The sequence below is a fragment of the Rhinolophus hipposideros genome (genome assembly GCF_964194185.1).
Source record: "Rhinolophus hipposideros genome assembly, chromosome: X".
Taxonomy (NCBI): Eukaryota; Metazoa; Chordata; class Mammalia; order Chiroptera; family Rhinolophidae; genus Rhinolophus; species Rhinolophus hipposideros.
The window spans coordinates 113,841,421-113,866,704 of record NC_138046.1 but is presented as its reverse complement, the minus strand read 5'-3'; the positions used below and the strand labels follow the sequence as shown (position 1 = coordinate 113,866,704).

General features: G+C 35.1%; 1 protein-coding gene across 7 annotated transcripts in view; it reads right to left on the bottom strand.

The window, feature by feature from the left end:
• Positions 1-25,284, bottom strand: part of RPS6KA3 (ribosomal protein S6 kinase A3) — a 114,318-nt gene that overhangs the window by 68,599 nt on the left and 20,435 nt on the right. For 2 of the 7 annotated variants that reach the window (XM_081042901.1, XM_081042896.1), the window contains exons 2-5: positions 22,361-22,477; positions 22,108-22,201; positions 21,100-21,136; positions 15,195-15,251 (exon numbers count right to left, since the gene is read on the bottom strand). In XM_081042901.1, coding sequence (XP_080899027.1) covers positions 15,195-15,236 — 42 coding nt within the window. In that variant the 5' untranslated portion in view covers positions 15,237-15,251; positions 21,100-21,136; positions 22,108-22,201; positions 22,361-22,477. Of the gene's footprint in view, positions 1-15,194; positions 15,252-15,977; positions 15,999-21,099; positions 21,201-22,107; positions 22,202-22,360; positions 22,478-25,284 lie in introns of those variants that run through there. The other 5 variants (XM_081042898.1, XM_081042895.1, XM_081042899.1 and 2 more) reach the window with 4 other exon arrangements.

Below are 25,284 nucleotides of genomic sequence, written 5' to 3'. Positions count from 1 at the left end.
CTTGCCTTGTATACATAATTTCCTTTTTCCTCCCCTCCCTTGAGTCAGGAAGTGTGTTCTTAAGGCATTTGTATTTTCTAAATTGTTTTGAATGTCAGAAAATATTGTTGAAGCTTGAAGTAAAACATTTAAATGTTCCTTGGTAAAAGCCAATAAATATTTTCTAACCATGGATATGTACCCATTTGGGGGCCTAACATAAAAAGACCTTACAAATGAAAAATGTATACTTTATTTACCTCTTAAAAGTAATTCAAAATTAAAGTTATCACTCTATATAGATACCTATAGTTCTACAATATACAGTTTTTTCATTTTAAAATGGTATGTTACTTTTTTAGATGATCAAGACACATACAAATTATTTGGCTGTGACACATAATTAGGCTGGTTAATCAAGCCATGGTGAGAAACTACATTTTAATTTATTATAGATTATAATTCAACCAAATCCAATTTACTTGATTTGCTAATGGATGATAAATATGCTCAGCATTTTTCATTTAAACCAAATTCTTTTTTTTTTTTTTTTTTTTTTTGTTTTTGGTTGAGAGCCCACTGGCCCATGTGGGAATCGAACCGGCAGCCTTCGGAGTTAGGAGCAGGGAGCTCCAACCACCTGCGCCACCCGGCCAGCCCCATTTAACCAAATTCTTAAAGAGAGTATACCAAGTCTGTTTCTTGTATCTATGTTTGAGAAAACAGCATTGCTGATTCTCCAGACTAACATTCTCCATCACTGCCATAAAGAGCAAAGTTTTCTCCCAATCGGGAATCCCAATCAACAGATTTAATTCTCTTTAAAGAGCAGCAGGGCAGCACAGTTCTCACAGCAAAATATCAAGTTGATTTCGGCAGGATTTGAGATAGATTAAATAGAGTGCAAATTATCATTCACTAAGCACATTTTAGCAAAGTCATGATGGGAAAACTGTGCCTATTCTAAGTTAGATAAAATTACTTGCTGAAAGTTTCTTAAATCATTGATTAAAAATTTCAAACTTTTAAAGGAACCAATTTCAACAAATACCTGATTTTAAGTTCTTGACTGTTTAAAATAATACATTCTCCTACCCATCAAAATATTGCTTAGGTTACAGTAATCGCCTAACTATCAGTAAGTTCACAATTTTGTTCATGCCTGGTTTAATATTGAGAGTTACAGTCATCTGTTTTCTGTACAAAATTACAAACACTAGCAAGATAAAAATCACTCTCGTGTTAGATAGCCAATGTAAAAATAAATTTACAAAACAGACTTGAAATGTATAATACTCATAAATGGCTTACTTTTAGCAAATAGAAATATCCTTTAAATGTTCTATAAAAACTGGTTTTGAATTTTGTAAAGCTTCTTGAACATATGAAATAATTGTTTAATTAGTATAATCACACTTAGCTCAACTAAAACGTTTTAGTTTCTAAAGAAGTTGAAAAAAGCTTACCTGTATAGAGCGAACACGAAAAGACAAAAATTTAAACATGGCTACGAAACCATGATGGTGATAAAAGAATTTCTGACCGTAAAACTTAAGTTAGAAAGGGAAGGCCAAGCCTCTGCAAAGTTTTCTCCTACCAGCTGTTCCGGCAATTAGAAAATTTCCTGTCAGGCGGGTCCTGAAATGCTAGAAAAAGAGGCCTGACAATTTTCCTGTGGTAAAAGAAAGGAGAAACAAATGGCGAGGGCACTAATGTAGCTGATAGGTAGGGAGGCCAGAACAGGAAACCAAAACAGATTTGCTGATAGCAAATTCCTGTTGAAAAGTCCTTTACTCCTGGTTCCTAGTAATCCAGTGAATTTTTACAACCAGTATTTTATTTCAGAATCCTGAGAAATGCTAGTATTTATCAACTATGCAACTTCTTTTTAAAAGCAACTGAAACTAGTCAGCATTATTAATAAAACTGATGTACACGAGAAATTTTACCCTTTGTAATGTTTATACACACACTCCAAAGGATAGTCTCAAGACTATTTTAAGGTTATATACAGACATGTCATAGTTGTTCCCGGTCAATGAGGAAGAGTTTCACAACTATGGGAAGAAAACGATCACATGCAAAAGAAACTTTTTGATACTGAATGTCAACTATCACTAGAAAAATATATAGTCACAGGATGTAAAGTACAGCATAGGTAGGGAATATAGTCAATGGTATTGTAATAGCTATGTACGGTGTCAGAGGGGTCGTAGACTTGGAGTTATCACTTTGTGAGGTGTGTGAATGTCTAATCACTATGTTGTTCTGTACACATGAAAATTAAAAAAAAAAGAAACTTAACTTTTTGACCGCGACGTAAGGACGAATTCTTCCTGTTATTAGTGAAAGTAAATTACATTTAAATTCACACTCGTTATAAACATCGATTATCAACCAGGTTAAAGACTTCAAACCCATAGCTAAAACTCACATTCCTAGTTGATAAAAATCTAAATTTTAAAAGAAATCCAATCCCTGGGATATTAATGAGCAAAAATAACAGTTACTGAAGAAGCCAACCTGGAAAAGAAGGAGGGGGTCAAGCTACTAGACAATCCCTTACTGCTTTTCATCCTCTAATAGCTTTTAGAAGTTCTTCTAAGGTATTTTTGCTTTGGAAAATATTTTTTAAAGTATGCCAGTATTCAGAACATGATCACTGAGATAGTGGCATTTAAACAAAACCAAAGGACAGAAGCATCGAGAGCTGTGCGAAAAGGCGGTACTCAACTTGCATTTAATCTACGTGGAACCAACAAAAACCTCAAGCATTAATCTACATTGCCAATACAAATTTAATAAAATCACTAAATTTTAAAAACCTAAAGAGCCTCTAAAAATACCAGAAACGATCAGCTCGCTTTCTGGATGAAGGAACTATGGTCAAGGCAGGCACATATTTGACAACAGAGCTATTTATAATGGGATCTCAGTTCACCACTCCTTTAGTGAGCAAACATTACAGTGCACATTAGGTGCTCCAGGTACCATATGAAAGGCTCGGGCTGTTCCTGCCATATCAGATTTATATGGCAATGTTCTATAAATGTCCCTGCCATATCAAATTTTTATAATGTTCTATAAATGACCTAATGGAAGAAGAATAAAAAAAATTTGCTCAATTTAAAAAATTATCCTATGTAACCAAGTACATTAGAATTAACTGGGACCCAAATAAATATCCAAAATAAAACTTTGAATTCTGCCTGGGAAATTGTGTACTTCTCTTGAATAGATTGCATACCTAAATTTTCAGCAAGGAAAGCACTTACGAAGTTTCCCATCAGAACACGAACCCTCCCATCTCCCAAAAGGAATCACTTAAGGCTCCTTACAATGCTGCAAAACGGCACTAAGGCTAGGTAGGACAACCACCTAAGAAAGCGGCAGTCTGAACATGAGGTACCTCTTAAGACTGTCAAGAAGAAGCAAACATGGTTCATGGTTACTGTACAACTGATTAAGACGTGTCTCTGTATGGACCAGTCATCAACTTAATTCAAGTAACACTTAAGAACAGGAGCAACCAAAGAACCACTTTTTAAGTTAAAGGATGGGTCTAAATTGACTTTAATGACTACTGATGCTCAGGTGAACAAGTCACATTTTGCTTTGTGTTGTGCTGTTTAATATTAGCACTAAGAATATGAAGTAATATTTCAGACACCAAAAATCTGAAATAAGTCTCCCTGAGTCGAAGTGATACCTTAATTAAAACAGCGTGGTACTACTATATAAAAGATAAACAGAGTGACAGAAAATAGTAAAAGTTACACAACATCTGAGGGAAATGTTAGGACATTTGGCTACCTGTTTGCAAAATGCAGAAGCCATAGATATAGATTTGATTGTAAAATTAAAAAACTTCCCTACATCAAAAGGCACCATAAACAAAGTTAAAAGCCTAGATCCTTTATAATCTTGTTATAACTCACCACTGAGCAACTGCTTTATTTGGGTGTCAACTATCGCCCGACCAGAATGAAAGCTCTTAAGGTCCTTTGGTACATTGCTTATGGTATTTATTACTGTTTAAGCACATGCCATGGCCACTACTAGATTAACCTTCAGAACAGGGACCACCCTTATCTTTGTATCCCCATAGCAAATAACACATAGTAGGAACTCAATTAATGTCTACCTGAATAAGTATCATATTCCAAAAAATGAAAAGGACATTACTTGTGGGGTTGTGTGCATGAAACTAGATACTATGGTTTATGCTTTTCCTGCCTCTAATTCTTAACTTTCTTTAAGTTTGTCTTATGAAATTAAATTTTCAGCTAGGTTTTCCATTTGTGCATCTTATTGGTATCATTTACCTTATTTAAAAAGTACCTTTTATTATAAAAATTATGCATGTCTCTTATAGAAAACTTAATAAACAAAAAGGAAAAACAAGAGAGAAAAAAAATCACTATTTTGGTCCATTCCTTTCTAGTCTTTTTTTGTGTGTGTGTGTACACATACACATACACACACACACTTGGATCACATTATACATATTATCACTTTTTTCTGTAAAGGGCCAGACAAGTAAATGTTTTTGGCTTTGCAGGCTATATGGTCTCTGTCAACTCTGCCACTGCAGTGGGAAAAGGAATGGATGAGGTTGTGTTCCAATAAAACTTCACTTACAAAAACCGGCGGTAGGTTTTGGGTTTAGTTTGCTGACCCCTGTTCTCTATTATTAAATAACCTTCAATTCATTATTAATGACTGCAGAGGATTCTACTATACAAACCTCCTATTGTTGGGTATTTGATCTTCTATACCACTGGAATGTCCCCATCCTTTGTGCACAGTGACCATCATTTAGAAATTATTTCTAGACATGAAATTGCATTTCTAGAAGTAGATTTTGCAGCATTTTAAAGTTTTTTGATCCTAATTTGTTTGCTAAGTTGTCCTCCAGGAAGAACCTAAATAATGAGGGCACCACACGAAGAGGGCAGGGGCAAGGTACAGCCAGGCTCAGCCTGGCAAAGGCCAAATTTGATCATGCCCATCTCCGTTCACATAGGAGCTCCTGCTGTTTTTGCCTGACAATGGCTACTGCTGTCTTGAATAGTTGCTAGAGACCATATGGCTCACAAAGCCAGTAAAATATTTACTACCTAGCCCTTTACAGACAGTTTGCTGACTCATGGTCTAGAGCCCTCAAACAGAAAGAAGAGCAGATGCAAAAGACCTGAGAAGGGAATGAATTTAATGAATTCAAAACACAAAGGCAAGTCCTCGGTGGCTAGAATGTGGTGAACAATGAAGTAAGAGGAGATGGGAAGGTAGGTTGGAGCCATATTAAGTAGGGCCTTATGGATTATCAAGAAGTTTGGATCTGGATTTTATCTGAAGTGTAATGGGAAGCTAATCCTCCCAATTTTAGGCAATAGCAGCATTAATGATCCCCAAAACTTAAGTCCTTTTTGGCTCTTTCCTTTCTAATCTAATTTCTTCCCCTACATATTTAATCCATCAACAAATTCTACTTATTTTATATTTGAAATACATCTCAAATCTATCTATTTCTAGTTCCTCTGTTCTCAGTACAAACCTTCATCATCTGGTGCTGTCTAACTGGTTTTCCTGCTTCCCAACTTTCCCCGTGCAATCTTTTCTCTTCACGGCAACCACAATAATCTTAAAACAGAAATTAGACTGGGTCGTGCTCCTACCTCAAGTTCCTCAATGGCTTCCCATCACAGAACAAAACTTAAATTTCTCATAGTCTATGGAGCATAAAGCAAGCTCTAATAAATGCTACCTTGATCCTGACTTGGAAATATACTCACAAAATTATTCAAATATGACATCAATATTTGGTTTTAGACATGTTTTATCATGTTGAAGTCATACTATTTCCTCTTTACTAAAAGAAGAATGACTATTCAATTTTTATAAAATGCCTTTTTATTATCTATTGATAGGATCACCTAGTGCTTCTCCTTTGACCTACTGATTTGATAACTTAGATCAATAAATGTCCTAATATGTTGGTATTTCTGGGGAAAATCCGTTCTTCCAATATAAGTCTGTATTTTATTTGCAAAAATTTAAAAGATTTTTGCATCTATATTCATAAATTAAATTAACAGTTCCTTTTTCTGTGTTATCTTTCATTTTCAGGGCTATGCTAACTTTATAAAACAAACTAGAAGACAATGAAATTTTTCTCTATGCTTTGTGACAGTTTAAAGACCACAGGAAAGCTCTATTTCTTGAAAGTTTCAAAGATTTATCCTACCAAATCACTGGGCCCTTGGCACTGTCGTTGCGGGAGTGGGGGTGGGAAGAGTGTGGTGGTACTCGTTCTTTAATAACTTAAGTTTCTCCCTTGCTATTGGTATACTCAGTTTTTCTATCCCTTCCTAAATGATTATATTATCATTTAGATTTTCCTAAGAAACCACGTATTTCAGCAAGATTTTCATATTAGTATAGAGTTACACTTAGTATGCTATTATATTTTTAAAATTAAACTTAAGGAAAATTTCAAGCATATCTAAAAGTAGACAGACTAGTGTAACAAACAGCACTCAGCTTTAACAATTATCAACTCATGGCCAATCTTGCTTCATATACTCACTTCCCCCCACTCTCATACTTAATTATTTTGAAGCAAATCCCAGACATTATATCATTTCATCTGTAAATATTTTAGTTGTTAGGATGTTTTAATCTCTTTCCTATCTGTGGTTATGTCCTGTTTTGCTTTTTCTAACGCTGTGCATTTGTGGTTTTTTTTCCTGTTTTCTAATTCACTGATTTTGGAATTTATATTTAATTCCTTCCTCTTGCTTTTTATAGGTTTATTTTGTAGTTCTTTTTCTAGCTTCTTTCACTGAGTCCTTAGTTCTTTTATTTGAATTCTCATTTGTTAATATATTTTCTTTCAAGTATAATTCTGACAGTATCATTTAAGATACTATGTTCTAAGCACTGTGCTTTACGTGAAATTATTTCAGTTAAATCTCACTACAATGAGATAAGTAGTATTATCTACACTACAGATGAAGAAACTGAGGCTTATAGAGAAGTTAAGGAACCTGCCACCCTAGTTAACACAGTTTGGAAGTGGGAATGGCTGTGACGTTGCTGGGAGTATAACTGAGCAATTCTACCTGGGAAAGCAGCATGTATATGTATGGCCAGTAGCTAACTTAGGTCAGAAACCAGGAGGTGCTAAACCTTTTGATAAGACCCTGAAGGAAGACAGCTCAGCAGAGAGTCCATAGCAGAGTTCTTGAACACTGTTCTACACCATTCCTTTGTCTGGCAAAACCCCAACCTTGGTCAAATCCAATTATCAACCATCTTCTTGACTCCATGATGGCTGAACTATCCTGGGGAAAAATCAACCCCTATGATAAAAACTTAAAATTAACATGTTCTTATCCAATTCCTTTGGATACATTTTTTTTTTGGGGGGTAGTATGGCTCATTCAATTTTTCTGACACTAAAGGATTTCCATTTAAGTATAGGAGAATTAATCTCTAGCACACATCTATCAGTAGCTAATGTTATAAAGTGCTAAAGTTTTAAGGTTTTATGTCAGAGATGGGAAATAAGTTTCATGATCATCAACTTGAATGAAATGGTAGTGGCTTCCTAGAGCACTGAGAAGGGTTGCTTCAAATGCCCTGTCCCAATGGAAAGCATGTTCCATTGGTAGAAAGTATGTTCCACTGGTAGTATCTCCCACGAGTATGGCGACAGGGCGAGAAGGCAGCAGCATTGGTGGCCCAGGTGGAATCTTGCGGTAAGCAGCAACACACCTGGGTGCCACTGCTCATCTGCCTGGCCACACATTTTTTTCCTGCTTAGCGTGGAGTTCTTTTTACTTAGTCATATTTGACTAAAATGGTTTACATTAAAAGACTAATTTAGGTAAAGGGGTCACAACTTTCAATATGCCAGTATTTCAGGTTGACTCAATAAAATATTCCTACTTGATCAAAACTTAATCAAATCAGTTTGATCTCTTTCCAATTATGAATTAGATCACTCAAATTGAAAAAACAAGTGTATTATGATGAATAGATTAGAGCAGAGGAGAAGCAACTTTGGATTAGATGCACCATACGAGTTAGACAAGCCATGATACAAAAAAGGGGTTTTAATTTTTTTAAAAGCTCTGATGTGTGGAGGAAAGGGACACGTGGAGGAAAGGGACACTGGAAGTGAAAAAACAGCCTTGAAAGAGAGCCCAAAATGCAGCAAAAGGAAACCTTACGCGCGTGGAAAATGTGCCTATTATACACATACTCCATTTAATGCTACTATGCAGTGCTAATTAGAAAGCTATTTATCTCAGAAATAGTTTCCTTAGTGGTATATACTTAAACCTACTGGAGTATATATTTCCCATGCCCTGAGTGCTAAAATATACTCTCAGCCAATGAGAGTTAGAACAACAGATAATACTCTATACAATTAGTCAATAAATGCCATTAATGTACCACTCCACAAATGTTCCTTGCCCATGAGCACTCTATTGTACTTTCCTGTGTTGAGTGGGTTCCTCACTGTCTATTGTCAAGTCGGCTGGCGCTTCTCTTTCTGTAGTTTAGTGTTTGAGCCATTATGACTATAAGAGGTGGGTGCAAATGTGTGCTGGACTCATGGCTATGAGTATCATTTTGGATCTTCAGATGCAAGTTTTAAGGCAGCTTGAGGGAATCTTCAAGGAAATGGAGGAAACCAATGGACAACTGGGAATTGGCATAAGGCCCTGGACACTGTGAAGGCCATCAAACACACCACTGCAGCCTTGGAGTTACTATATAAACAGGAGCTGGAATAATGGCATGCATGGAAGGTAGAAGAAACCACTGCTAAAGGCCCATCATGACTTCAGGAGATTTGAAAAGAAGAACAGGGCACTGCTGGTGCTCTCCTGCCCGTGTCCTTCACAGGGTGTCATTCCTTAACTCGGCATTTAAGGTCATCTACGACCTAACTTCACTTTATCTTTTTAAATCATTTTTATCACTACTACTTTTAACAAGCTTTCTCCAATTCTTGACCATCATGCATGTGACTATGCTATAAGAGCTACAAAGACTGAGTTGATAAATATAGTGCTTAGGGCTATGGCAACAGAATATTTACAAAGTTGATGTTATGAGCAATTAATGTATGCGTGGCCATTAGAAATAAATGATAAGGGCACCAGATGGGTCAAAGGACCAAGTTAAGAGAAAGTTAAATCATTTCACAACTTTGAGGGGCCAGGCCTATTGTCTGCCACAAAATTACGGGATACCACTCTAGTTCCTAAGGGGCCTACTTCGTCCCTGGTGAATAGTCTGAGAGAGCAGGATCAGCCTCTGGAAGGAAGAGGACAGGAAAATTAACACTTGCGGGGCTCTTACTTTGTGCTCGGTACTTATTTATCTCCTTTAATTCTCCAGCCTCAGAAGAATCTTTGCCTGATACTACAAGAACCATTAAGAAAATTATTTCTCCACTAAGCCAGAAACTGCTTTAACGATTCCTGGATGACTATGGATACCTGAACAGTCAAGACTCCCTATTTCTTCAGCATGGATCACGCAGAGCATGGAGGTCTCTGGCCAGCTGACAAAAGATGGAAAATTCTGGAGTCCAGGAAGATATCTTGGCTTGAGGTGCTTTACAGCACTCTACCTCCTGCTATTAAGATAGTCTTTCTCCCCATGCCCACCAAAATAAAGGATAAAAATAAGTCTCTCCAGCAGGGAAGGGAGAAAAAAACACTGGCTGGAGCAAGTTAACTGGTAAGAAATTCAACTAATTATACAAAAACATGGATTAGTATGCAAATATTCCAGGGGCAGGGAGATGGGGAAACTTGATGACTATCTGTTATGTTACAGTATAAACCAATTTAATTAGATAATTTTCTTATATTTTATGAGATACATGAGGAAATAAAAGTTTTTACTTCAGGTATATAAAGACAAGAAAGGATCAAGCCTTTAGAAACCAAAAGAAAGGAAAAACAGCATTAAAATTCCAGAAGATGGAAGTGGATCGAGGATATGGGAAGGAGGACGATTGCAGGGCAAAGGATAAAGAGAGGAAGAGATGAGGTGTGAAGAAGGGAAAAATCCAGCCATAATAAAATGGCTCTACTGCAAACAGAAATCAGAAGACATGTTCAAGAGACATCACAAGGGCAGCTCTACCATTTAGCAGTAGGCTTTCCCTTGAACTCCCTATTTCCAGCCCAGTGCCTCACCCCACTTTCTACTACACCTGGGTTCCCCAAGTGTGGAGCGTCTCTGGTTCATTGTCCTCTAAGAAATACCTTCTGTCTCTTCCAGGGTAGGAGAGAGAGTGGAGGCCCTTTATACAGACATTCAACCAATCTGTTTTCAGCCCTGTGCCACATCTCCCCTTTCCACAGTACCTGGTGACCTCATTCTTGGCTCTTCTGGGACTTTAGGGGCTGTGAATAAGGCTTGCTTCCCGCTGATATACTCCCCCAAAAGCATTTAGGTCCCATAACTTCCTCTTGTTATGACTCTTTTATCAACTTTTCATATTTATATATTGTGGTTCAAATTACAGAAGTCTTCTAATTTCAAAGACCACATTTTTGTTTCTTATTGTCCTTATTGTTTTGGGTGATAATTTCCCAGAGGAGAAGAGGTCAAAAACAGTTTTGCCATTTTAAAACTACAAGCTTCCCTTATATGTTTTTGTTAGGTGTCTCTAACAACCTTAACAGAGTTCTTGGCACCTAATAGACATTCATTAACTACTTGGTTAATGAACGATCAGATTTAGTCAGAGTACAGAGTAAGTTGCCATAACAGAAAGACCTCAAAATGCAATGGCTCAAACAAGGTAAGTGCCTATTTTTCTCTCGTGGAGCAGTACATAGGTAAGAGGGTAGGTTAGGGTGAGGCAGTGTCGCTAGTTCATTAGGCCATTAAGAGAACCAGGTTTCTTCTCTCTTGTTATTCTCCATCCATCCTAGGATCATGTCAGTCCAAACTGGCTAATCATTACACTCTGCACTCCAGCCCATGGAAAAGGGGCCAATCAACCTACAAGAAAGTCTACCAGTTGACAAGTTCCATACATAAAATTATCATCTCATAGTTTCTGTGGGCCTAGAATCTGGGCCAACAAACATGTGAGCCTGGCAGCAGATCCTTCTGCAGTCAACGATCGAACAAGAGCAGCTCTGGCCAGCTCCGTGATTGCAGTCTGTGACAGACCCTGATCCACAGAACCCAGTTAAGCTGTAAACTGATTCCTGGCCCACAGAAACTGTGAGATAACAAGTGTATGTTATTTAAGCTACTAAATTTGGGGTAATTTGTTATGCATCAAACAGATAACTAATGGAACATCTTAATTTTCACTATTTAAATTATCAGTGACTGACACAATGAAAACTTTTCATTGTACATTAAAGGCAAATGCAATTTAGAAGTTCCCTAAGGCTAACATATATTTTGACAATCTTTAGGATTTAATACCATTAAAAATACTAAACATTACTAGGCTTTTGCCTTATACTTCAACCTAATTCCTATAATCTGGAATGATCTGCTCAACAGGTTTACCCACACTACTGGTAATATCTTTGTCCTGCACCTATCCAACCTAGCTCTAGAATGCAGTTTTCTTCCAGATGTAAATGTTACTAATGCTGTGGGAACTCCTGAGGGAACATGAGCCATATAATATCACAATGGAAAATGCTTTGATTTTAGACTGAGAGAATAAAAAATCTGAAGGTTTTTCTTCCAAAGGAATTTTGTTACATAATGAAAAAAAGGTAGCTGGTGGCAGAAAAATCAGTATTAACACTTATTGTTTTTGCATTTGCTTAAATGCTAATAAATATGTACTACAGACTAATGAAGTAAAATGCCTCAAATGTTTGGAAGGTACAGAAATCTATACCAATATGAAGGTAGTAGCCTTGGACACTAAGCCCCATGCCCAGGTCTCTGTGCTAGCCAAAACTTAATTCAGGCATTCATTTAACTAACAGCACTTATTGGGGTGCTGGTATAAAACAAGAAATAAGTCAGACGTGGTCACTGCCTCATGCAGCTCACAGTTTAGTAGGGAATATAAACAAGTAAATAAGTGTGGTGTTGCCATTTAGGGTATACATAGGCTGCTATGGCAGTACAAAGGCAAAAACAGTTAACTCAAGGTGGAAATGGAAGAGATGCTTGTATTGGGAAGAGACAGTTGCATCGGGAAGATAGTTGTATCAGGAAGTTGTATAGGGAAAAGTTGAAGTGATATCAAAACTTGCACCTGAAGGATGATCAGGAATTAATTACAGCGGAGTGGGTGGTAAGGGAAAAGAATTCTGGGGGAGGGAATATCACCTATGAAGTTCTCAGGAGCAAAAGAGAACATGATACATTTGAGTGACTGGACTTTCAGTAGAAGGTAGAGGTATATGGCTGGAGATGATATGGGGAAGTATGCAAAGGCCTTATTATGCAGGGCCTGGTAGGTCACATTGCAGAGTTTGAACTTTATTTAAAGGAAGCATGAAACTATTGAAGGGTTTTAAGAAGAGTACAATAATCTCACTCCTCCATAACTTACATAATGTTCATGACAATTTATTTGGTTTCTGAAAAGTTAACTTTCCCAAAACATTAAAAAACATATGGAAACATGTAATTTTTTTCTAATGTACTAGCAATAACCACGAGGAATACATAGCAGGAGACATAGCAGAAACGAAATCCCACTTACAATATAACAAAAACTACGAAATATCCATGAATTATCTTAATGAGAAATACACAAAACTATATGATTAAGAAACCATACAATTTTGATAAAGGATATAAAAGAATATCAGAATAAATTAATGTTCTTGGATGTGAAGACTCAATATTATTCAAATAAATTTCTTCAAGTTAATCTGTAAATTTAATGCAATGCTGATAAAAATCCACATAAATTTTTCAGGAACACTTGGTAAATTGATTGATTGTAACGTTCATGTGGAAGACGGAGAAGACTACAATTTTGAAAAGTAAAAAGGTGAGAGGGCTTGCCTGGGCACATATAAAACCATAACAAAAGTACAGTAACTGAAAACGTATATAAAGGCAAAACATTCAGGGGTGTTGTGGGTTGAATTGTGCCCTCCAAAAAGGGATGTTCAATATTCCCTGTACTGTACTTTACATGGTGCCAGATGGGTCCTTGACTTATTGGGGTGATCACTTTTTAAGGTATGTAAATGCCTAATCACTACGCACACCTGAAACTATGTAATATTGTATGTCAATTATAATTGAAAAATGAATTTTAAAAACCTGTTTAAAAAGTATATTCAAGTTCCAATCTCCGATACTTGTGACTGTGATCTTATTTGAAAATAGGGTCATTGCAGATGTAATAATGCTAAGATGAGGTCATACTGGAGTAAGGTGGGCCCTACTCCAACGACTGGTATCCTAATAAGAATAGGAACATTTAGACACAGAGACATGCCGGGAGAATGCGACATGACAATAGATGTAGCGATTAATGTGTCTACAAGCCAAGGAACACCAAGGACTGCCTCACCAGAAGCTGCAAGCGGCAAGGAAAGATCCTCCCCCAGAGCCTTCAGGGAGAGCATGGCTCTGTCAACACCTTTATTTCAGACTTCTAGTCTTCTGGGCTGTGAGAATAAGATTCTGTTGTTTTAAGCCACCCAGTTGGTGGTACTTTGTTATGGCAGCCCTAGGAAACTAATATAATGGGTATATGGCAATTTTATATGTGATAAAAGAAGGACCTCAAATGGGTGGAAATGAATGGGTCTTACTTATTCAATAAGTAGAGATTAGGACAACAGGCTATTTATTTGGAAAGAAAACTTAGATTTCTAGTTGACAACAGGTACTAAAATTCCAAGTAGATCACAGATCTAAATGCAAAAAAACCAAAACCGTAAAAATGGTAGATGAAAATGTAAGAGAATATTTTTATAACCATGGTGCAGGGAAGGATTTTCTAACCAAAACATGAGTCCCAGAAGCCAGATTTGACCAGTTAAAAATGAAAACTTCTGTATGTATACAATGAAAAACAACATAATTGATGTTAAAAAAGATAGGGAGAAAATAGTTGCAAGATATGTTATAGACATGGAGTTAATATCCAGAATATATACAGAGATCACACAGATCATAAGGAGACAACAAATAATCCAAAAGAAAATTGGACAAACACAAAAATACAAAAACCAATAATGCACGGATATTAAACTTCACTAATAATCACATGAGATACAAACTGAAATGAGAAATTATTCATTTAGAGTGGCTCAAATTAAAAATAATTTCTGATACTATCCAGTGCTGAATAGGGTATGGTCAAAGAGGCACTCTAACACAGTGAAATTTTACAATTTTGTTTTGGTGGGCAATTTAGCAGTGTCTGCTGAGATTTAAATGTTCATACCCTGTGTTTCAGCACATCCTTTTCTAAGATTATATCCTGCTGAAACACAAGTTCACAAAAATAAATAGGGGAAAATTGCATTAAAGATAAGACATGCATAAAACAGAATAAGCAACCATTTAAAAGAGGTAGCTAGATCTACATGTACTGCCATAAAAGATGTTCAAGACATTAAGTGAAAAGAACAAGTTGCAGAATATATGTACTTTGTAAATATCAACAATTGTCTTATGTACAGAACAGAAAGAAAATAATAACTGAACTGCTAACAATAGTTATCTTGCAGGGGGAGACAATTTATTATTTATGTAATATTTAGTGAGTATCTATTATGTGCCAGACACTGCTCTAGGTGCTGGAGATTCAGGAGTGAAAAAAAAAACAGACAAAAAAACAAACAAACAAAAAAACCCAATATGAGGAAATGGTGAACATTCATTTTCTACATTGAATATTTCTTTAAAGTATGACCTTTATGTTTTTGTCTCTAATAAATCTATAGTTAGTTTGATTATTTTTAAAAAAATACTTTAAGGTACGAATGAAAAACTTTCAAAAATATCAAAGCAATTTGTTTTGTCTTTGTCTTAAATTCATTCTTATCCGTTTTTAAAAATGTCACTGGCATATTCAAGAATGAATTTTTGTAAAACTGACGTAAAAACATCAACAAGTTTCTAATACCATAAAATCATCACTTTGCTCAGTTTAAAAACAACAATACTTAAATTTTATGGTATCTGATTTATCTATATCCCTCATAATATAACATTTTACTTACAGTTTGTGGATTAATCTCCTCCTCTCCCATAGGTTCATCCATAATTTGCTGTCCATTCTGTGAAAAGCACAGCAAGTACAAAGTTACCCAAACAGATTTGACATCAGTTAAAGTTAAATTGAAGGCAGACAAAAAAAAAATCATACAGGAATATTTTCACCCTTAAAGGGTTCTAATGAAGTACGTAACCACCATATAAGTATGCAGTTGCCAACTTGCAACAGTTTGTGCTTCAAAAGTTAGTATGTAAATTGATTATTTTAAACTATAAAAACATTTTTCCAAAAAAAAAAAAAACATTTTTCCATGGAAAAGATATAATAAATGATGATTACCTTTCCAGGTGAGCCCTTGAGCTTATTTTAACAGTTCAATGCATTACAAATGGTCTTATTTAAACCTCACCAAACATCATTTACAATACTTAATGGGAAAACACATTCTAAATTCCAACTCCATTGATAATTAATCAGGGTAACTGATTAATTATTTCAGGGGAAAATTATGCTAGAGCTCTACATCAAAATAGAATCCAGATGGATTAAACATTTAAATGTCAAAAAATAAAATTATACATTGGAAGAAAATATACATGAATAATACTTAGGAGGGTAAGGAGAGTGGAAATCATAAAGGAAAAAATTGACATTTAAATTCATAAAATTTTAAAACTTCTTCTGCCAGACACCAAAGTTAAAAGAACAAATTGATCACACAAAAATAAAAGCAACATATGACAAAGGGTTGGTATCCTCAATACATAAAGAGCTTTGTTTTACAAACCTGTAAGAAAAAATGATGACCCTCAACGGAAATGAGCAATAAGGGAAAAAAGAGTTCAGCCTTAGTACTAATCAAAGATATACAATTTAACTGAAAGGCACCTTTGCCTTTCAAATTGGTAATGATTTACAGAAAAAAATAATACCCAGCGCTAATGTGGGTATGGGGAAAAGAGCACTCAGGATATACTGCTAGAGAAAGTGTAAATCAGCTCAATCTTTCAGGAAGGTAATCTAAGTACGTTAAAACAAAAATACAAAAAAAAAAACATAAGACTTTGAAACATCCCATCATTTTGACTTTTTTTTAAAACAACGGACAAGTGTGCAAAGATGTACGTACAAGAACGCTCACCATAATTTTTTCCAAAAAGAACTCCAAATTGGAAACCTAAATTCTAACAATAGAGACCTAGTTAAATATATTTGGTACAATCATATTATGGAATACTATGCAGTCATTAAAAATGATGATAAAGATGTAAATTCACTGACATGGAAAGACAGTCACATGTAATAAGTGAAAAAGCAGTTTACAAAACAGTATGGATTGTAATGATCCCATTTTAAATAAATATATACATGTTTCAATGTATATATTTCTATGGAAAAAAACTCTGGAAGGATATACACCAAAATGTTAACAGTGGTTATCTCTGGGTGGTAGAATTTTAAACAATTTAAATTTTGTTTTGTTTTTGCTTATTTGAATTTTCTAATGTGTCTACAATGTCTACAATGAGTATGTAGTATTTGTGTAATTTAAAACAAAACAAAACAAAACCAGAAGTCAGGAACAAATAGTGTCTTCTCTAGTTCCCTCACTGGAAAAAGTAGTAAATGCCCCTGACCACTTGTTAATTCAACAATTATACAAGATCTAAGCTAACCATCTCTGGAGCATTATCAACTGGGAGATAAAAGGTATCCCATCCATTACCCCATATCCCACATGAGGCAGCTGCTCTGAATTTGAACTCCTCTCTCTACTCTCCCCATCTCTACTTATCCATCCATTCATTCATTTATTTCATTTCATAGCATGTTCTAGGCACCAAGCTGGGGATGAAAGGTTAATAAAACATGGCCCCCATCCTAGAGATCCATCCTAGAGGATTTCACAGGTCTATTAACCCATAAAAAGGGTACCTTTCATTTTCAAACACTCTCAGAGCATGTTCCTAGGTTAGGGAATGCCTATACAATATTATTATACAAAGCACAGAAATAGTGCCAAAATACAGAAAGGGGGGAGGCAGCATAAAAATCTGTTTTCCTACGACACTTTCAGAGGCTACAGTATAGCCCACTTCTATGGTAAGGACTCAAATAACTCCAGGATACATTTTTCTCCTAAAAGCCCCAACCAGTTTTTCAACTGAATACTGATCATTTTTATTCAGACATCCCAGACAAACCTTAAATTAGCTCTTAAGATCATTGGCTTTGAAGTCAGACGCCTAGATGAAATTTCTGCTCTTATACTAATTATGAAGACTTGGATAAGTTATTTAAACTGTGTAAGCTTTAGTTTCTTCATATGAAAGTGGAGATTAAAGTCTTATCTTCAGAGAGGTAAGACTAAATGAGATAAAATGATACAAAACCCTAAGCACAATGCCTGGCTTAGTCAACAATCAATGTTAGCTACTTTAATCACTTCCAAAATTCAATTCAATCACCCGCTCTGTGGCCAATCAATCTACGACTTCTCCTGTATTTGCTCTCAGTGAATGGTACCGTCATTCATCTAGTAGCCCAAACTAGATTTTCTCATTAATTTTACAGAGTTCTCTTTCTATAACACAGATCTGCTCAATGGCTCCCCAATTGGCTTTTTGAACCCTTGGTCTAACTTGAACTATACTACACTTTTCCATGGAAATACAATTTGAGAATCATCTGCTTCTTGCAATTTTCAGTGTATGCAAAGCAAGAATCACAACTTACAACTTATTTTCAAGGCAAACTGGTACAGTAGAAACAGCATTAAACTTGGAGTTGGTGGACTAGGGGTAGAGTCCTAGGTCTGCCACTTACAAGCTTTACATTTTTGGCAATTCAGACATTCTCCTACCCTATCACTTTATCTGTTCAAGATGAGGATACTCGTCCCTGTCTACCCAAAGGGTTACTGTTAGGCTCAAAACTGAGAGTTAACTCATAAGGAAGCACTTTATAAACTGTGAAGAGCTGTACTAATGCAAATTACTATCATTAAGGTGAGGTAGATTCACGAGGATAAAATAACACTCCATAAAGTCCTTTTGATCTTAGAATACAAAAAAAAGTTTAGGATTGGTAAGGGATCTTGAAAAGTCTTCTATTCTAAATATACATCATATGCTTCGGTTCTTTCTCTCCCATTCTCACCTATGTTTGAACACTTTCAGGACAAGAATGTGCTACGTGGCCAGGCAGCTTACTACACCATCTCAGAAAAAGCACTGGCTGCTAAATAAAATCCTTCATTACATAGTATGAACTTGCCTCATCCACAAACCCCCTGTAAGAGGATCACTAATATATGATGACTAACTTGCCTGTACTATATCTGCAAAGTCATAGGAAGTAAATCTATAGCTTTGACTGTAAAACACCCCAAGTTTGTTCTTTGCTAGATAGCTCAGGTAACTTCAAACATTCCTTTCAGACAGATGAGACCATCTTCCTTTCTGAGCATACATCTAATTCATCTTAAAGGGTGGTTTAACAGAAGTGCACGCAATTAACATTCCAACCTTGATATGACCAATGTAAATGACATATCACCTCTTTTGTCCTGAGTAATAACTTATATTAATGCAGTTCACAGGTGCATTATTTTTGGAATGTCCACAACACATTGCTGAATCATACTAAGTTTTCTATTGATTAAATCATTGTCTTCTTTATTTACACTGCAACAAAACCCTGTATCCTCTATTCTGTACTCCTTGTTACTCTTAGTCGCATGAATAAAGCCTTATTTTAAATTTTGTTTCATCTTTTCCCAGTTCTGATCCATTGCTACAGCCTCTATAGATTGGATTCCAAATCTGCCAATCAGCCTCTTCACTATTTTCCACTTCATGTGATCTATAAATTTTACAATAGATTTGCTTTTCTGAACTCCTCACCAAATGCTAAACAGTAATACAGTAACAAAGCAACCTAAGAAAAAATTAAGTGAAACATGATCTAAAGGTATTTTATGGTCTACTTTTTGCAAAAATACCTACTTTTTTTCTGAGTTTAGCAAAAACTTAAAATTTTGAACAACTTAATTTTTAAAGCAGCAAAATCTGAAAGCCAATGTTATCCTACATACCAATGAAGCTTTACAAAAATCTACCAAAAACCACCTTTACTTCAGCAAGCCTTTTGTATTGTTTCATCAAAACAAGGATTCAAATGTTACCTGTTCGAAATGAGCACAAAGTTACTTCTGCAGCTAAGAAGTTTCCCTTTTGAAAAATAACCCTTGGCTTCATTAGAGATTAGATTACACGGACCATCAGTCTGACTCAATATTTCAATTTCTATAGTTCCAAAAGTTCAAGGAATACTATCTATTCGACAAGAAAACTTATTTCTCTAATTTTAAGAAACAGAGAAAACATGGTCTGAATCTAACTAGTACCAGCTTTACACCTCAGCTCCGTCATTTACTGCTGTAGCTACCTACCTTACCCTGGGTAAGTTATTTACATTTTGAGCCTCGGTTTCTTCATTTGTAAGGCACATATACCTACATCACAGGTAGAATTACAATGTTATAATTAAAAGGATCCACCAAGGGACAGTAGATGCTAAGTAAATGCTACTTCCTGTCCCCCTTTGGCCTCAATTGACGGTGTAATATTTACATTTCTACAGTTAACTTCCAAATGTAAAGCAATGAAGAAGTATAGCAGAGTGTTGAGATACCTGTATTACCACTTACTACAGCCAATTTCCTGTCAAGCAGGGTGGAAGAGACCATTAATATGTGTGGTATATTTTTACACAATGTGACTAAAGAATGAGTACAGACAAAAAAGAATAGTTTAAAAGTGAGGCAAATGTATTTATCCTCTCTCATCCCACCATAATGCCTTCCAGCCAAAAAACTGCAGAGCTTGGCAGATTGTACATATGCAAATATTACATGAAATACTGGAAAAGGTTAGAAAATGCTAATCATGCTTTACTCTGTTAGTCTGAAATGTGTAAAAGTCAAAAATTAGCTACTGTACAATGTGGGTCTCATCAGAACAAATCAGATAAAGGAGAGTGCTAGCTTGCATTTCAGCAGGAACTGCTTTCAAAATAACTTCTAATGTTGTGGTATAAAATCACCACTCAAGATCATCTTCCTGGTTTAAAGAGGATGAACAATTCAAATCAGTAATTCTGAACCAAGGCTTCAGGACTTCTAGAGTGGTCCCAAGTATTTTAAGGAAACTTCTGAAATTTAAAAAATAAGAACATTTCACTAATTATAAATGTTCATTTTAAGCAACCCTACTAAACAGATTGTTTTGTTGTAATGGCATATTACAACAATGCATATTTCCAGGCTGCTGTTTGGTATTTTTGAAAAAAATACAAAATACATTTAAAAAATGCTTTGAGGCCAGTAGGAGATCATCATGTACAAGTAAACTAGGACTGAAAAAATTATCTGTGATTGACCAAATGCTACCTTGCACTTAGCAGGACATAACATTACTGACATCTTCCTACCTGGAAATGAAATGTACACATGAACATTGGGAAAAAAGGATGCCTCACAGAGAACAGCCTGAAATAAGAGGAAGGGAGGAGGGAAAGAAAGGGCCCAGAGCCCAAGTGTATTAATTTGGAGACCCAGGTTTAGGAACAAGCAAGGACCACACTTTTGTTTTGTTTCTTTACCACCCTCAAGCTTCCATAAGTATATTTGCCTTCCAAACTCCCTGATATCAGCAGTGCTTTTCCTGCCTAAAGCATATGCAATAGGAGTTCCATGAAGGTGCTGAAGATGAGGTATTAGAAATCTCAAACTTCGGTTAAGATACCATCAAATTGTTCAGAATCCAAAGAATCTTCTATGCAATCACATTGAAACAATAAGAAACAAGCATTTTATATTCTTAATAAGGAATGTATATAATCCTTACCAATGTGACAGGATTAAGAATCAGCTCCTCATTTATCCTAAGGAAATATCAGAGATGTGCATAAAGACTTAAGTACAGTGATATTCATCATACTCATTATACTGAAAAATAGAAAACAATCTAAATGACCAACAGGGGACTGATTAAATAAATCATAATACATCTATTCATATGTAGGAATACTGTGCAATGGTTAAAATCAGGGCCTCAAAGAAAAATGATGCAAAAATATGCTTGCAATATATTAAATTAAAAGGGATACAAAGCTACATAGTATGACTCCAATTTTGCATCCCCCCCAACATGTGTGTATGTAGCTGGCAAAACATATAAAATCTTATCAGTAGTTACCTGGGTCATAGGATTGTCTTCTTTGTACTGTATTTTCAAAATTATATGCATTTATTATATATTATTTTTATAAAGATAAAAAACAATCAATGTAATCAGAAAAATCCCTTTATTCTAGTTAAGGTGCCCATATGCCTGCTTTGCTATTCTGCTAGCAACTAAAAAGGCCTGCTAGTACTCAAGACTGTTCTATTTTCTAGACTAGAGTAGGAATGACCTCTGGTTATCTTCAGTTTTAAGTTTTAGAGGACCCTTCAGAAGCTTTTTTTTTTTTTTTTTCTGGTCCTGCGATTGTGGCCTCAGAAAATAGATTAAGTTTTAGGCCTGAATCCACCTCATGTTTTTTGGAGTGTACCCCTAAGGGGAAATTCTGTTTATGAAACAAGAATATGTTGAGATAAGAATAAAGAAAAGAAAACACGGTAGCCAAAATTAAATCTGCACTGTGAATAGCAAGTATTAGAATTGACACTGCAAAAACGGAATCCATGCCACGGAAGACAAACTTGAATAAATGAAAAAAAAAAATGAAAGAAAAGATTTAAAAACTATGGAGGACAGACGTAGAAATAATCTATGAGTAACAGATGTGCCTAAAGAAAAAAAAACAGAGCAGTTTAATCAATAAGAAAACGTTCCAGTTCCGGAAGAAAATACCTGAGACTGGAGACTGAGAAGGTTCAACAGAGATCATCAACACCAAGACATGTCCTGGCAAATGTTTTTAAATTTCAAGGATAAAGATATAATCCTACAAGCATACAAGCAGAAAAAAAGAGGTTATTTTCAAAGGAACTAAAATCAGATCGACCTCAGATTTTTCCTCTGCAACAATAAAATGCCAGAAGACAATGAAATAATGACTTACAGAGAGTTGAAAGGGAAAAGTTATGATCTAAGGATTTTATACCTTGTCCTAGTTTTTCATGTACAAAGGTCACAGGAAATTATTCTTAGATCTGCAAAGTCTTATAAAATTTCACCATCCTGGTAGTATCTTTTTTCATAAATTGTTCAAAGGTGTATCCTAGACCATTGAAAGAGAACCAAAATCAGAATTCAAGAATATCGAGGTAGGCAAGAACTGGTGAAGTATACTGACACCAACTTAGTATCTAGAAATAACTGAACAGAACAATTAACCCCACTAAAAAAGGGTCAAAAATGAAGAATAAATAATTGCTAGAAGTACATAAACAATAGGTAACTTTAGAAAGTTAAAGGTAAGATTTATAACCTCAGGCTATATTAATGTGAACACCACATAAAGGAGGTAGTGGATGAAGGGAGAAACAAAAGGGATTCTAAATTCTGTCTTTCCTAAAAGGATATTTAAACACCACTAGTTTTAGTAATTAGCTAGTAGATATAAGTTTTGCAATGTTTTGAAAAACCACATAATAACCAAGAGCTTTATTTATTTATTGCAGTCCAAATCAGTAGAACATAATTATTGGCAAAGACTGTGAATAGTACTTTACACAAGCATCACATTCAACCCTAAAAATATGAGGTGGTGTAATTAACCCTATTTTACAGATGAGGAAACAAAGGCTCAGCAAAGTTATATTAGTGAATGGCAGAAGTAGGATTCAAACCCAGGTCTTTCTAGCTCCACAATTCTCTCTTCAATATTTCATAAATTCCTCAAACAAAACAATCCATATGGCAGAAGAAAAAGAAACAAACCATAATAAAAAACTTAAAATGAGAGAAATCATTCCAAAAGTAATAATGTGAGAAATGTAAAGTTTAAATCTAATTAAAATGAAGGGTCTTACTGGATATTTGATGGTATTACAGAATTATTGATGTTTTTATGAATGATGATGGTATGGTAGTTATGTTTTAAAATGTCTTTATGTCTTAAGAAATATAAATGTAAATATTTACATCTGAATTGATGTATCTAGGATTAGCTTCAAAAGAATCCACTGGCTCCAGGAAGGGGAAGAGAGTATGTGTACACGGGGGTAGGTGAGGGGGGTGCGCGGGTGCGGGGGGGGGGGGGAAGGGGGGTGCAGATGAAACAAGGTTGGCCATGAGTTGATAATCCTTGAGGCTGGGTTATAAGAATATGGTGGTTCATTATACTATTCTCTTTACTCTGGTATGTGTTTGAAATGCTTGATAATAAAAACTTTAAGAGTCTTAGGTTATATTTTTACAAAGGTTAAAAAGCCCACACAATCACTTACTGCTTTAAACAGAAACCCAAATAAAACAGGTAAGTACAGAAAAGCACACAAAAAACAAGTGTTTGTAATATTAAGGCCAAAAATAAACTGAGGCAAAAACCTTACGCCGATTAAAAGGATATTTGCTTTGGATTAAAAATGTAATTAGTACTTAATACATATAGTAATAATAATTGCAATCATTTCCTGAGCAATCACCGTGCACCAGGCAAGTGCTGAGCACTACACATCATCGTCGATGCTTCTAACAACTGTGTGAGACATTATCACTAATTTACAAATGAAGAAATTAAGCCAAGATGGGAATGTCAATCTTTTTAAGCAGTGTCCTCAGCCCCTAGCAAAATGCCTAGTACACAGTAGGTGCTCAATAAATATTTGTTGAATAAATGAAAACGTCTAATATCCTGTCAAACGTTAATAAGTAGAGCCTAAATTCAAACCCAAATCTGATTCTAAAACCCTTACTCTTAATCACATTTAAATCTTTTAACAATGACATTTCATAGTAACAGTAAAGATGTGTACTTCCTTCTGTGCGTTTCTCTATTTTTCAGATTTTCTACAATTAGCACGTGTTACTTTCTGAAACAAGTCATTAAAAATAATGAATGCAAAACAGTATTGAACATTTAATCACAGACTAACCTAGCCACAAAACACAAAATATTCTGGGGACTACAACATGAAATAAATGGAAACAAGGTGGAAGGGGAAATTTTAGCACACTAATATCAACTAGTATAATGAACAAAATAAAGACAAAGCATATAATTTATATTAGAATAGGTAGTACTATTCTAATTTTATTCTAATTTTATTAGAATAGGTAGTACTATTCTAATTTTATTCTAATTTTACTATTTTATAAAGTAAAAAGAATATGGGTTCTTTTTAAGTATGAAAAGTTATAAAGACTGACTGTGTTCTAGGCCATAAAGTAAATTGAAAACTCTTAAAAGCAGGAATTACACAGATCATGTTTTCTGATCACAATAAAAAATTAAGAAAATAAACTAAAGCACTCATTCAGAAACTAATATTCTTCTAAATAACTACTGGCTTGAGGAAATAAATAATAACAGCTATCTTTTATGCAATGCTTATTTTGTTCAAAGTATAGTGTTAGCCACGTTACACATATTCCCTCATTTAATTGCAATTAATCATTAATAAACCATGAGGTGTGTTATTATGTATAGAGAAGAAAAACTATTAGGTTGAGAGTTAATAAACTGTCCAAGATCACAGAGCTATTAAGTTTGCAGATAAGATAATTAAACCCAAGTCTGTACCCAAAACTCATACTACTACACAGAAATGCTGTCATGTTAATTAGAATTCATGTATAGGCATCTAGCTGTGTGTGCTCATTTTTCTCTATAAAATTTTATAATAAAAAGTGGAGAAAAGTAGAGTGCTTCCTTAACACAACATATTCTGAAAGTGTCCATTTGTTAAATACACTATTCTAAGAAGGTAGTGGTTAATTTTTCTAACATATCATTAATCAGATATATTAATATTTCAAATTCCATAATCTTCTAAAAAAGACACCTTTGAATATATTTATATTCTCAATAGGACAATTAAAAAAGGAAGAAACCACAAAATTAGATAAACAAAGTAGGGGATA